The sequence below is a fragment of the Balaenoptera borealis genome (assembly GCF_965194805.1).
Source record: "Balaenoptera borealis genome assembly, chromosome: 5".
NCBI classification, from domain to species: Eukaryota; Metazoa; Chordata; class Mammalia; order Artiodactyla; family Balaenopteridae; genus Balaenoptera; species Balaenoptera borealis.
The window spans coordinates 82087654-82103555 of record NC_138862.1 but is presented as its reverse complement, the minus strand read 5'-3'; the positions used below and the strand labels follow the sequence as shown (position 1 = coordinate 82103555).

The 15902-nt window shown below is 38.1% G+C and overlaps 1 protein-coding gene across 3 annotated transcripts in view; it reads left to right on the top strand.

Moving 5' to 3' along the window:
* Positions 1-15902, top strand: part of MAP3K13 (mitogen-activated protein kinase kinase kinase 13) — a 160664-nt gene that overhangs the window by 130432 nt on the left and 14330 nt on the right. For all 3 annotated transcript variants that reach the window (XM_082392940.1, XM_082392941.1, XM_082392942.1), the window contains exons 5-9: positions 3578-3736; positions 5623-5781; positions 6681-6789; positions 14871-14980; positions 15745-15861. In XM_082392940.1, the coding sequence (XP_082249066.1) occupies positions 3578-3736; positions 5623-5781; positions 6681-6789; positions 14871-14980; positions 15745-15861 (654 nt within the window). The remainder of the gene's footprint in view (positions 1-3577; positions 3737-5622; positions 5782-6680; positions 6790-14870; positions 14981-15744; positions 15862-15902) is intronic.

Here is a 15902-nt window from a genome sequence, read left to right as displayed (position 1 = left end):
TTTCAGTTCAGTTTAAATTAGCACAGTGGATAACTCTATTTGCATGTTTCGGGGATTACTGTTAACCTACTTACCTATATGGCAGATATGTCCAGGCACCTGACAGTAGTTTTCCCTTTTTGTTGCCTTTTAATTGTACAACTATGAAACAAAATATATTATTAACTAAAGTATTCACTTTCCATCATCTCAGATAATTAATGCCAGACTTTCCCACTGGAAGGCTTGACTTGTTGTTTTCCTAGTGTGTTCCCCCCAGAAAACCAATTTTTTAAAAACTGAGTTTCAGAAATATATACAACAGGATAAAAATGGATAAGAAACAGAGGCAAAGAGAAAATAAAAACATTAACTAAAGCTTGTTCACAAAATGTATGCCATAAGATTCTGTACAGTTGTTAGAGGTGGCTTATGAATTTGGCTTTGAGCTTCCTAGAGTCTAAGCAAAGAAGGAAAAAGGAGTAATGAGGTTCACAGTGTCCATTAAATAATATAAATTGGTTATTTAAGAGAAGCAGAGCTGTTTCTAGTAACCTGTTTTCAAAATGATTCTTCGGCTACCAATAACCACTTCAAGAGGAATGTTTATTCAGTTCCCCAAAATGCATGAAGGAAGGAAAGGAATTGATTAAATGGTATATTTCAGTGTAGCTCCTATTTTTAAACATTATTTTCATTATTTCCCACCACATTTTTGTTTAGAGAAGCAGAGAAGAATTAATCTTTTTCCAAAAACATATTTGCATAGTGCTTTCATGGTTTATAACATTTTAAAATATCCATGATCACATCTGCTTTGATCTTAGCAAAAATGTATGGAATAGATGTAACAAATATCATTTTATCATTTTATGTAAGAAAATCTAGAACTCAGAGCCCAAAGTCATGGAGCTAGGACTTGAACCCAGAACTTAGACCACAGACCACTGCATTCTCCCTCATCATGTGAACATGAGGGATTCACAATTAATCCTGCCTCTTCTCCATGGAAGATACAAATCTGTCCTTGATTATCAACTTCAAAGCAGCTCCTATTTATCACCATAGTTCTCAACAATGTTTATTATAGTCGTTAGCTCACTGAACAACCTTCTCCTTGCTTTACTTGCAAATAAACTTTATTATAGTGTTCATTCCTTCTGTTCACATTTTTTACACATTTTACACATTACACATTTTTTAATCTGTTGCTTTTGTCATCCACTGCATACACATGAGGTACACAAAATACTTGCCGAAGACCTCTTTGAATGGCCTCCTTCTTAACCACCTTGTTCTCCTTAAGAATTAATTTTAGGAAATTCCCTGGCAGTCCAGTGGCTGCCCAGGTTCAATCCCTGGTCAGGGAGCTAAGATCCTGCAAGCCGGGCAGAGTGGCCAAAAAAAAAAAAAGAATTAATTTTAGAGGAAGAATTCAGGAAATTTTAGGATATGTAGATCACATGCTACTCTCTTTACCTCTTGTCACTTAAAAATTAGAGCAGGCACTTCCTTGGTGGTCCAGTGGTAAAGAATCCGCCTTACAATGCAAGGGACGCGGGTTCGATCCCTGGTCAGGGAACTAAGATCCCACACGCCGCAGGGCAACTAAGCCCGCGCGCCACAACTACTGAGCTCGTGCACCTCAACTAGAGAGCCTGCGTGCCGCAAACTAGAGCCCACATGCCCTGGAGCCTGTGCGCCACAGCTAGAGAGAGAAAACCCAGACTCCACAACTAGAGAGAAGCCCACGCGCCGCAACGAAAGATCCCACATGCCTCAATGAAGATCCAAGTGCTGCAACTAAGACCTGATGCAGCCTAAAATAAATTAATAAAATAAATCTTTTTAAAAAATAAAATAAAAAAATTAAAATTAGAGCAATAAGTTTGTTACCCAGTAAGTCTTTCCCTCTGCTATCAGTACCATCCCGAACCTCCAGCAGCCTTGGCCTCTTTGGGTTCCAAGCTGACATTGAGAAGACAAAGGTCAATCTGCTGTAAAGAGAGATTTCATTACCTACGTTAAATCTTTAGGCTGTGTGACCCCAACTTTGTCTCAGAAGACTTCACAAAAGTCCCAACGTTGTATCTTCTCTAGTCTCCTCCCATGTCTATTCCCTCTTGTCATACTAACAGGTCCCAAAATGAGCAGAACAAAAGAGGCAGAAGAGGAAGCTTCTAGTGTTTTTCTTACTAGGTGCTTATCACCTTTTTTTATTTTCAGCCTATATGATACCATCAATTCTCCAGTTATCTCAGATATCCCATGATATTTTAATCCTTATGCATTTTCACCAAGACTAACATGATTAAATCAAAATTCCTAAATTATATAAATTTTATATGCCACATACAAAACCAGGGTTAAGATATGGATGAAGGTATTCTAAAGCAATCATAAGCAATGAACTGTTTGGTAGAGAGCCATCTGACATTGGCGGGGAGGGGGGCAAATGTCAAGTTCCTGGTTCACATAGAGGAGGAAGGAGATAGATTGAGAAGTTTTCTGTTTTCTAGCCGCCTCGATTCTGATACTATTTGAGTATTAAGACTTCTTGTTAAAATTAAGTCTCTATATCATTAAGCCTCTGAAGCCCTAACTCATTAACGTTCTGAAGTTCTAAACAGGTTATTTCAAGTGAATTCAGTCTAGTGTGTGTGGATGCTAATTCTCTGGATTTGACTGGTACTAGATTTTATTCACTTTAAGGCTAGCAAAAGCAGTTTGCCCCAAGTCACAACCCAGATCACTACTGTAACAAGTATAACATGACTGTGTGGAATCTACCTAAGCTTAAATTTATTCCTGCTTTTCCTTATCAACATTAATGGAATCCCAGCATACTTATTAGCCTTTTATAATAATGAATCCCTTGTGTCCCATGCATGGTTTTAGTTGGCCATCATTTAAACAGTGTTTTAAAAGAAGTGTTTTTCCTGTTGAGTTGTCTGAGACCAGCAAGGATGAAACCCAATGTTTACTGAGATGGGTGCTTTACATATATTACCTCATTTAGTTCAAATGAAAATTCTATGAGACCATTATTACAGACCCATAATCCCTTATCCAAAGCTCTTGGAGTCAGATGATTTCAGAAATGTAACATAGGGCATTACCTTACACCCCCAGCGAAGTCCGGGGCCACATCCTATGATCAGCCACATTCATAAATCTGCAGCAAAACCTTTGACAGTCGCATAAAGTGGGATAAATTGAGTTTGCTTTATATATATGAAAAAATATTTATAAAGAATTTTTGGAGATTTTTGAATTGTGGATAAGATACTGTGACCTGAATTGTCTCCATCTTACAGATGAGAAAACTGGCTTAGAAGAATTAGGTAATTGGCAAAGGTCACACAGTTAGCAGTGGTGGAGGCAGGATAAAACCAGATGTAGAAAGCCCACTATGCTATGCTACCTCACAAGTATGAATGATGCTGTTTGTGGTGTGTAGCTAATGCCCCAGTAGTACTGGAACTCGAGAGCTGAATTCTGCAAGGTAGGAGGCAGCAAACAAAATCTTCAGTTGCCAGTTAGTCGTGATTTTCATTAATACTAACGATCTGGATGTGTTCTTTATTTCTTTTTAAAGTGTTTTAGTGACTCACACAGATGCAGTAAAAATTTCAGATTTTGGTACATCTAAGGAACTTAGTGATAAAAGTACCAAGATGTCCTTCGCTGGCACAGTAGCATGGATGGCGCCAGAAGTGATACGGAATGAACCTGTCTCTGAAAAAGTCGATATATGGTGAGTGGTGCCATCTGTGCCAACCAGAAAGCCTGTTCCCACTTTCACCCTGTTAGCGCTTTCCTCTTTCAACACGTCTACTTTCCCAAAATATTCTTTAGTATTACTCACTTCTGGTTGATTTCAGTCTCATATAATCTGAGGTACTACCCAGCATGATCATCACACCTGGTAAGAAGGATTGGGGGAGAAGGAATTAGGGTGAATATCCATTCAGTAAGTCATCAGTTTGGGGGACTCCCAGAGAATATGCTGAACTTTCTGGAAAACTAAAAGTTCACTTCATATAGCCATTTAGTATAAAAGTCTTTCTGAAATATACTATATAATTTTCACCTTCTTGAATAAAATATGTTAAACAAAGTTTACCTATTCTTGGTGACTCAGACCATCATTGGGTATATCAGTGATGTACTTTGCTGTGATACAGTTATATGATTTAGACCTATTTGAGGTGTATGGGGCTGTTTGCCCTTTTATTAAACAGCCCTGATGGGCTATGCTTTTTTTGGGAGGGGGTTAATCTTTATTAACTTTTCCTCTGAGGTTACAAATCTCTGCTATTAATAGTATATTTCCCTTGGGACTTCCCTGGTGGTCCAGTGGTTAGGACTCCACGCTTCCACTATGGGGGTCATGGGTTCAATCCCTGGTCAGGGAACTAAGATCCTGCATGCTGCGTGGCCTGGCAGAAAAAAAAACAAAACAAAAACAAAAACAAAAAAACCGGTATATTTCCCTATAGTTGCTTTTCTTCCATTATTAAAATTGGCTACTAGTAACTTTTAGACTTAAAACCAAAAAAATAGCATATGTTAAAATTGCATGTAATTTTAGAGTAAATAAGAGTAAAGAGTAAATAAGATAAAGTAGAAATGTGGGATCATTTGTAATTTGGGTAATTATTACCAAAGTGTCCTCATTTGGGATTATACCAATTTATGTTCCCAAAAGAAATGTGTAAGAGTGTTTTTTCAGTCTCAGCAATAAAATGTGTTAAACTTTGGGATTTTTTTGCCAACCATATAGGTAAAAAAACAGTGTCTTAGGTGCAGTTTTAATTTGCATTCCTCTTCTAATATTATAAATAAGGTTGTACATTTTTTCATATATTTATGAACCATTTGTAATTTCTTATTTGTGAACTACTGTAATCCTTTACTAAGCTTTCTGATCTTTTATTCTTATCAACTTACAGGAGTATTTTATATATTAAGGAGATTATCTTTTTGTGTATATGAATTATAGGTACTTTTCACTTTTGTTGTTTTTCTTATGGTGGAGGTTTTTTTCCACATCAAGATTTTCTTTTAAGCAGTTTGATTTATCAATCTCTCCTGTTATGGCTTCTGGATTTCTTAATTAGAAAAGACTTCAACATTCTAAGATTCTTTTTTTTAATTTCCATGTGTTCTTTGACGATTTTTATGATTTCGTTTCTCACATTTAAATCTTTGATACATTTAGAATTTACCTTTATGTAAGATGAAGTGTAGATTTAATTTTTTCCCCAATTCTCCCAACAGCATTTATTGAATAATCAATTTTCCCCACTGGTGTGAGATGTCACTTCTCTCATATACTCAGTTCCTATATGTTTTGGGTCTATTTCTGGATTTCTATTCCATTCCAATATTCTGTCTGACTATTCATCACCAGTGTTAATTATTGAAGCCTTATAGTATGTCTTAATATCTGATAGTTGTTGGTTACCCCCTCATTAATTTTCTTTTTCAGAGTTTTCCTGGCTGTTTCTATTTTTCCTATAGCAATATTAGAATTTTAAAACTGGGTATATATTCGATTGAAAATTAATAAATGAATAACTAAAATACAAGTCAGTCTTTCTGAAATGTCTTTTATACTTGTTCCCGGTGCTACTGTAGGTCTTTTGGAGTGGTGCTCTGGGAGCTGCTGACAGGAGAGATCCCGTACAAAGATGTAGACTCTTCAGCCATTATTTGGGGTGTTGGAAGCAATAGCCTACACCTTCCAGTTCCTTCCACTTGCCCTGATGGATTCAAAATCCTTATGAAGCAGACATGGTAAGAAATATGTTTCTCCCAATATTCTCTTTTACCTTCTTCCTCAAAACCATATTTAAAACTCTCTAAACTATATTTAAAACTGCGAGGAAGTCTCTAACGTGTATTTGGAGTGAATAACCTTACTTTGTGTAAAGTCTAGGAGACTTGGAATTTGAGAACTTTGGATTCAAATACTTGCTCTGCCCTTTTTTATCTGTGTAATTTTGGGTATGTCATCCAAGTATCAGTTTTCTCATCTGTAAAATGGGGATAACACCTACTCATAGAGTTGTTGTGTTATGATTAATTAAAAATTATAAATAGGGCTTCCCTGGTGGCGCAGTGGTTGAGAGTCTGCCTGCCAATGCGGGGGACACGGGTTTGAGCCCTGGTCTGGGAAGATCCCACATGCCGCTGAGAAACTAGGCCCGTGAGCGACAATTGCTGAGTCTGCGCGTCTGGAGCCTATGCTCCGCAGCGGGAGAGGCCGCGATAATGAGAGGGCCGCGCACCGCGATGAAGAGAGGCCCCCACTTGCCGCAACTAGAGAGAAAGCCCTCGTACAGAAACGAAGACCCAACACAGCCATAAATAAATAAATAAATAAAATTTTTTAAAAAAATTATAAATAATTTGGTGTACTATCTTAAAATAGTAGGCCTTAGTAAATGATAGCTATCATTGCTTTACCAGTCCTAAGGGATAATTATTATAAAACAGATCCTAGAGATTTCCAGTTCATCATTAGAGGTATCTCATAATTACATTTTCCTTTTGCTCTTCAGTACTTCAAAACTGCCTGAGACATAGCCACACATGGAGTCAAAAATATTTTTTATAAAGTAGAGTGAAATCTTATCCTCCTGGACACAACTTCTCAAATGCACAAGCTATTTTTTTTTTTTTTTAACTTTTAGGCAGAGTAAACCTCGCAATCGACCTTCTTTTCGGCAGACACTCATGCATTTAGACATCGCATCTGCAGATGTACTTGCCACCCCACAAGAAACTTACTTCAAGTCTCAGGTAAGTCTGGAAACTGTTCCAGGTGCTGCTAAACAGACAGGAAACTCTCAGTGAGAAGGAGTAAGGGTATTCTGATTCTGATAGCAATTATATAACTCTATTCATTGTGAAACAATAATGATGATACCTCACACGTATGACGTTTTTGGAGTTTTTTAAGCACTTAACATATATTATTCTCTTATTTGAAGGTAGCATGTATTAAAATATCATCTTCCTAGTGGGTTCTGGTGAAGTTGTTGGAGAGAAAAGAGGAAAAGAGGATATGAAAACTGTATGTACATACATTTGAATTAGAATTACTGCTGACCTTCATGAAAATATTGCTTTCCTTAAAGTTAGAAAAGCTAAAGTACAGAGGAGGAAAGTTAAATTCCAGAGAGAGCCTGTTGATTAAGTTAGGCTTTTCACTAACTTTAAGTGTGTCACCTAGTAGCACCAAATAAAATATAATTTAATGTATCTGTTAGCCTTTACTGCATTACTGTCCCAAAACTTATGGCTTAAAACAATAAGCCGTTGTTTAGCTCATGATTCTGTGGGTTTGTAATTTATGCTGGGTGGTTCTTCATTTGGCTTTGACTTGGGCTCACTCATGTGTCTGCAGTCAGTTGCCAGGTCGACTGGGAGGCTGGCTGGTTCCAGATGGTCTCATTCATAAGTCCGGCGATTAGCTGGCTATTAGCTAGAACACCTCTGTTCTCCTCCACGTGGCTTCTTATCCTTCAGCAGGCTAACTTGGGCTTGTTCACATGGTCTTCTCAGGGTACCAAATGCAGCAAGAGAGCAAGCCCCAGCGCACACGTGACTTTCCAGCCTGTGTGTGCATTGTGGCTGCTAATGTCTCATTGGCCAATGCAAGTCACGGGCTAACCCAGATTGAGAAATAGATTTCACCTCTTGACAAGAGAATCTGCCATCACATGTTGTAAGGCATGGGTGCATTACTGATAAATTTGTGACCATTAAATAAAAATGCTGTAAATGGCATAAAGATCAGTGGTCTAACCACTGTCAACATGGATAGGGAGTTGTGAGGGATCAGTATACGTGAGGTCCTTACTTACCCCTACCAGACCCAGGCAATAGCAAAAGGAGTAAAATGGGATGAAACTATGGCTTTTGAAATAATTGTGATGATCTTAAATTACAGCTTTATGCTTATAGAGTTTTAAATATAGTATTACCTAATTTCTTCTCATACAGAAGAAATTTCTTCTCACTTTCCAAAATGAATTTTTGCAAGATGAATTCCATCTCTGCATTGACTTCCAGTATGATTTCAAAGATTCATTCTCAGAGAATTTCTTCTCAGAGAAGAAATATTATTACCAATTAGTGTCTCAGTCTACTCCTAATAGCCCCCAACACCAATGGGTGATGAGTTTACCTACCAGGAAAGTATGCAGTGAAAGCAAACTGGACTGGGTGGGGCATCATCCCTGGGAGTTAAACAAGTCCTCCAATATGCTTTATTACCCGGCCCAGCCAGAGGCTTGGAGTACTTGCTTCTCTGGTGTCTGATAAACAGAGAGATACTCCGCCCATCAGCTATCGGGGAATATCTTAATTAAGGAACAAGGTTTTTGTAGTTTCTAAGGAATAATAAATCAGAGACCTTTCCTCTATTGCCTAAAGTTCTAACACTCTATGACCCACAAACTTAGCTCTCCCCACACTGTGCCTTTGAATAGTCTGGCTTGCCCCTGTAGTTTTTTAGTGTTTCTGGGGGATTATTATGTAAGTAAAGTGTTTGATTTTAGAGAAAATAAGAGGATAACTTCATGACATTTCCTATGTTCTTTGATATGCATTCAGGTAAATTCCCTTAGAACTATTAAAACTATTACCTATCTATACAAATACATGTAGGTATTGGTTACTGGATTAGAAATCTTCCAAATATTTTCTTTTGTTAAGAAGAAGACTTAAGTCCTCTTGTGAAATGAAAGAGAATAATAGTGAGTACTCTCTAGGAAATTTTTCAGACTTTAAGATATGGTTACAATCACAGCGTTGCTTCCTTTACAAGAAAACTATACGTACCACAATTTTGAAAAGCAATTTTTGGTGAGAATACTAAGCCACAAGCCATTGAGAGTATAACTGTACATACTTGGAAGACATCAAATTCTAAACAGATTCTACTTGTGTGCTCCCAGAATATCACTTCTGAAGCCAGTGCCACACTTTCTGAATACCCACCATATATATAAAACACTGTATAGTACAACTAAGTCCCCAGAGTTGGTATCCCTACTTGTGTAAATTCACTTTTATTAATCTATGCAGCATTAAGATTAAACTCAGAGAAGGTTCTCTTAGAGCAAGAGTATGAAAAGGAGAGGAAGGGGAGGAGAAGGAATGGAAGGGAAAAACAGTACATTGGACATCTTTTAATATTCATAAATTCTACCACAGTTTTCTCCCAGCATAAAATTTTACCTCTCCTTAAATAGTTCAAAATACCCTTGCTAGTTCCTAGAATCTTTCGGGCATTTACAAGCTGATTTGTTTCTGGGTCTGAAATTCAGACCATCTCTGGCTGATGATAATAAAGTATTGGGTTGGCAAAAAAGTTCGTTTGGATGTTTCCTGAATGAAAACCCATCTTACGGAAAAACCCGAACGAAATTTTTGGCCAACCCAATATTTATGAAGTAATGAGGGAGGTACTGGGAAAAGTAACAGATTTTGAGCCTAAACCCCTGTCCTGTGACCTTGGATAAGTCACTAAATTTCCCTAAACCTCAGCTTACTCATCTAAACAATGAGGATAACCATATCTTCCCTTCCTTGTGGAGTTTTGGTGAGGATCAAATAAGATAATAAACATGCAAGTGCATTATAAACTGTAAAGAACTGTTTGATTGTTATTATTATTCACCTCGAACAAAGCTATAAAAATTAAGCCTCCTTGGAGGTGTTACATTCTGGATACTTTTTCTTTCTTTTTTTAAGACCCATTTATCCTTGTTTTTATTATTAGAAATGGGAAAATGGTTATTTACTGGTTGCTAATTATAAAGATGATGGGTTGCTATTTGAGGAATGGGTATTTAATGTATGTGAGAAGCACTGGTCTTTGAACCTGGGGACCTGGATTCTGGTCACCATTACACCATTAATGTGGATGAGTAATTGGATGCCACTGGGCCTCTATTTTCCCACATATAAAATAGATGTAACAATGTCTGCCATATATCTCAGACATGTTATAAAAATCTAATAACTAAAGTCCTTGGTATTTGCTGCTACTATAGACAGGAAAAAGTTACATAGGAAGCTAGAAACAAAATTACCTAGGACATCTCAAACTCTAATTGGGAATTTAAGATTGAGGGTTTTTTTAAGTCACATTATTCTGTGTAATCTACAAACATAAAATACATCCTTTTTACTTGTACAATTTGATGTGTTTTGGCAAATATATACACCACAAACAAGATACAGAACATTTTCATCATTCCAATTTTCTCCATGTCCTTTTGTATCCAGCCCTTCCTCCCAGCCCCAGTCCTTGCTAAAAAGATATCTGTCTTCTATTCCTGTGGTTTTGTATTTTCCAGAATGTCATATAAATGGAATAATATGATATGTAGGCTTTTGTGCCTGTCTTCGTTCACTTAGCGTAATGCATTTGAGATTTGTCTATGTTGTGGTACGTATCAATAGTTCATTCCTTTTATTGCTGAGTATATGCCACTGTAGGGATTCCGGGTACTTTTTCTGATGAACTCCTGAGATGGATAAGATGACAGCTAGGGAGCTCCATCCGCAGTTAAATTCCTATTAATTGTGTTTTGACTTTATCCTCCCCCAATGGGCAAGAACTAGTTTTTTAGCACATAGTTTTGCTTTTCGATAGCACTTTTATACCTGCGGCCTCACCTCCTGCCTGCTGACAAAACCCTTTCCTCATCAGTCATCCATCAATGGTTACTAGCTGCTGGTTGCCACCTTCCCCCAGAACTGTCAGTCAGGAGTGCTGCCAAGAGCCCAGCTGACTCCTTCCTGAGAAAAAATGCTTCATCTGTTTCTCATCAACAGCACATGTATAAGGAAGCAGCATATATAGAACAGATGAACAAAGCAACCAATTTCAGTACAATATTAGATTCTGCCAAAGCTATTGCTTCATTCCTAGACAATAACCCATTTCTCCAAGTAGGTAATTATTGCTCTGGTATTCAATTACATTTGGTATGAGTCTTCAGAAAACATTTTAGCCTGGTCCCAGATCCCAGCTGCTAGGTGCGTCACGTGCCCTGCTTCTGAGCTCTTCCACAACCCTCTGTCTTTGCACCATTCTAGTTTCCTTTTGAGTGCCACCATGACCACCCAGAAATTCAGGGGCTGGGAGTTGAAGAGACAGATAGCTCATTATAGGGACAGACTATTCTACCTTAAGAGTAATTTCATCATGAGCAAGTAGGCGCTTAGGCACAGGCTGGGCACTTACGTGGGGAGACAGTAAAGAGGACTCGTGCCAATCAAGATTTGGACTTGACAACATCTAAGACCTTTCTGACTCAGAATCTATGTTTTCCCACTACTTAGCCCCTCAACATCCTGCTTGTCTATTCCTCAAGCTAGGCTGGAGCTGGCTCAACTTCTTTTTTTACTTTATAAAAATTGTGGTAAAATATATAAAAAATTTGCCATTTTAACCATTTTTAAATATACAGTTCAGTGGCATAAATTACATACACAATGTTATAAAACTGTCACCGTTATCTATTTTCAAAATTTCTCATTACCTCATTAAGCAATAACTTCCCATTCTGTCTTCCCCACAGCCCCTGGTAATCTCTGTTCTACTTTCTATCTCTATGAATTTGCCTATTCTAGATATTTCATGGAAGTAGAATCATACAATAGTTGTCTTTTTGTGTCAGGTTGGTTTCATTTAGCATGTTTTCAAGGTTTATCTATGTTGCAGCATATGTCACAACTTCATTCCTTTTTATGACTGAATAATATTCTACTGTATGGATATATCCTATTTTATTTATCCATTGATATATTAATTCAGCTTCATTTTGACACTTATATTATGAAAGAGAAGAGAAGCAAGGTTTGGGTACAAGAGCTTCAGTCTACTGATTGAATAACTGAAAGACTGGAGAAGACAAAAACCTTCTAGATGTTACAGCCTTTCCCAGGCCTTATCTGGGATATAAAGAGGATTCCATTCATGACAATAACCCAACTGTCACTGTATTTTTCCCTTACCTGCTTACACAGGACGTAAGTACCTTGTGAAGCACTCCGTACTCCCTCTCTCCACCCTACATGCAGTTTGGGGGAATCCCCAGTAACGAGTGGGGGGATCTCAAACAGCCTCATATTAATGTCTGCCCTACTTTCCAGTGACTCTGGCTGGAACGGCAGTCTTCCTCCTAGCATCTGCTGGGTATTACTTTATTGGTTAGTACTGTTTTCTGCTGAAAGGCTGTAGTCCCCAGCTGGCATCCAATGGATGCTGCTGTATCCTTAAGGCACTGCCATCACCCACCAGGAGCTGCTGTTTTTTGCAGTTACTGAAGCTCTGGACTTCTCCATATTCCAAAGTTGCACATTGTTCTGTTTATGCAATGAATTGTTCCTTTCCCTGTTGAGTTACATTTTGTTAAAGGTCACAGAATAGTGCTGATTATGGCCCAAAATTTTACAGGTATTAGTGGAACAAATGGGAAATGCCTCTCCACTCCTATGTTGATGGTTTTGTTATAGGTCAAGATCACACCAGGATTCCTTCTTCCCTCATGTTTTCTTTCAGAGACTCCTTAATCTCTGTGCAAATTGGCTTCAGCCTGCCCACCTCCATTTCTTAGTTATGCCCAGAAATGTCTAAATTGCAGATTAAGTGCAAATTGGAACTCCTATTACATAAAGATTCTAAGTATAGTGATGGAACTCCAAAATTAACATCTACCTGTAACCCAGTACCTTTGGGGAAAACACATTATTAATCAGTACCTGGTGTTTTCCCACAGAGGGAACTTCTTTTGGGAAATCTACTTTTTTAATAAGTTTCAATCTTGAGAAGGTTTTCTTTAAGTTTCACATTCCCGTAAGCTAGGTGTCAGGAGGTTTATTTCCTCTAGAACTTAAAAAATCCGATCTGTGATATCTGATTCCTCACTGCCAGAGGGAGGTATTCCTTTTCCTGGTCCCTTCTTTAAGTGTTGGAGTAGAATCTACTGACATGTTTTTCACAAAAGAGGATGCTTTAAGGCCCACATTTGGCCCTCTCCCTTATCCTTCTTAGGTCCAACAACTCTTGATTTTCATCTTTGGCCTCTTAAAGCTCAAATGCTCTTCCTACTTCATGACTTTGATCTGACGGCTGAGAGAACAGCATTACCTGGGGCTCAGCCAAACCTGCATTTACTGCTTAGATACAGTCAAAGACTGTTACCAACCAATGGACAGTGCGTTCTAGATCTCGGCTCTCTGATGACGTTGTCTGTCAGGTTTGATGCGTGAAAGTCAACTGACTAACAGAAATCTCTCCCCAGTGGTCAGTCAACGTATATATATGTGAAGATCTAATGTATTATAAACAGATAAGTAGGATGACCACTTTCTAAATAATTGCAATATAATTTCCTCTATAAAAATAAATGAAGGACTTCCCTGGCAGTCCAGTGGTTGAGACTTTGCCTTCCAGTGCAGGGGGTGTGGGTTCGATCCCTGGTTGGGGAGTAATATCCCACATGCCTCGCGGCCAAAAACCCAAAATGTAAAACAGAAGCAATATTGTAGCAAATTCAATAAAGACTTTTTTAAAAAATGAGAAACAGCAAATTTGGGGAGAAACTTCTGTAACTTCACAACTACTTAAGCATAATTTCTTCCATGATCTAGAGAGATCATTTTTAACATGAATCTAAAAGTAATAGAATAGCTCTAGAAGAAGATGATACAATTAGAAACATTTGGTTACATATCTAGCCTTCACTAGAAATTATTTTAGATAATCTCATTAGCTTCTTGGGATAGTAGTGTGTACATAATTTGAGGAAGCGTCTCCTTTAGCTGCTTTTCTAGAAATGGTCTGTAGACTATATTCCTGCAGAGATGTTCCTACCTCCTAAAATTTAGATAAAATTGGTCTGAAATTCCATGCCCTATGGAAAGTCCAATGCCCTTTTTAATACTTCTGTGAATTCCTGGGAGATTTATAATTTCATGGACACTTTGACTCTGTTTGCTTGGGCCCCCGTTCCTGCCATCTTTTGGTTGTTCCTTTATCTTTTTCCTGTCTTTGACCTAAGCATGAAGTTCAGCACCTTTCTTTGATTTAAAAAAACAAAACAAAACAAATAAAAACACTCATCCAAAGTCAAGGTGAATGTCAGAGACTTTACTAAAGGTTTAGGAAATTGGAAGAGGCTTACATTTTGAACAACTTAAATCACACGTTAGACATCCATCCCTCCCCTAAAATTTTTGTCGGACTACTAAAACGTTTGGCCATGCTCTTTCTCCTCCTCCTCCTTCTCTCTTTTTTCTTTTCTTTCCCCCACCCCCAAATTCCCATATAATTCCCCATATTTTTATCCCCATCTCCTGCTGTTCATGCCCCTTGGATCTTCTATTCCAAATGTTTTCTCAAGATATTTTCATAAACAAAGCCTAGGAGAAATTCTGGTCCAAATGTAAAGATGACCATATTGTCACTGACACATGCTTGTACCATATGGTTATCAGAGCTTTTCTTTCCAGCCAGGCTCTCTCAGCCACCATCCTGACTTAAAATTGAGCTCCTTTGTTCCAGAGATGATGGCTTGCGTGCCAGCTGTGATGTTTCTTATGGCTGGTACTGAAAGAAAATTAGAAAAGACAGCACTGAGTACTGGACTAAATACAGAAAATGGGGTGAGGAGTGGGGTGGGGTGTGCAGATACACTAGCATGAGATATTTTGCTATCAAATAACATTTATTGAACATCTATTCTATAAGGCTCTTTAGTAGAAGCATACAGGGGGGAAAATCTTGTACATGATCCTATGGTTATATCAGGGATTAAAACTCCTGGACTATTAACAAAATCTAATTTGTCCTTGCCTAGGCTGAATGGAGAGAAGAAGTAAAAAAACACTTTGAGAAGATCAAAAGTGAAGGAACTTGTATCCACCGATTAGATGAAGAACTGATTCGAAGGCGCAGAGAAGAGCTCAGGTCAGCTGATGTCTCCTACTTCACCTCTTCTCATTCCCAGGTCTTCAGATATTAGCAGAAACCCTTGTTGTGAATCATTTCATTCTCTACACACCTTGCACTTCTGCTGGTTATTGTTACTCTCTTTAAAAGTTGGTCCTCCTTTATATCACTTTTTTATCGTCTCCCCCCACCTCTGTTATCCTCCTTTATTATATCTCTGCAACAAAGATTCCTGGAGCAATGCTATTTGTTTATTCAGCCGCTGTCCTAGGTAACATGAAAGGTCAGAAGTTTATAAGATGTAGTACCAGGCCTCAAGATGCTTATAATCTATCAAGGGATAGAACATATGTTCTCAGATAACCACTAGATTAGACAGGATCTGTAGTGTGGATAAGTATAAATGAGTGATGAGTGATCGTGCTTTAACTGCATATTTCCCTTAACATATATTATACTGTATTCTTATTAAGATATTGCCAATACTGCATAGACAAAGGCTGTAAATTATACATAAATTGCATTCAGTTTTATCTGTAGCCCTCCTGGCTATCCTCTATGGCTGGATATGACCCTTAACAATCAACTAAGTGGAAAACTTGGATTTCCCATCTCCCACTCACTCTTGTCTGAGTCTTTGCATCGGACAAGGGAGTCTTAAATTTAGAGGGCCCCTGGGCAAATGCTTTTGAGATAAACCATCCTGTTCTTGTTTCTTTAGAGCTGACCTTAGTTCTCCCTCACATTCCTCAGCTTCACTGCTTCTGTGTTTTCTTTGATAGGCATGCTTTGGACATTCGTGAGCACTATGAGAGAAAACTCGAGCGGGCTAATAATTTATACATGGAATTGAGTGCCATCATGCTGCAGCTAGAAATGCGGGAGAAGGAGCTAATCAAGTATGTATCCAGACCACTGTGTCCTGACTGATTTGGGTCTG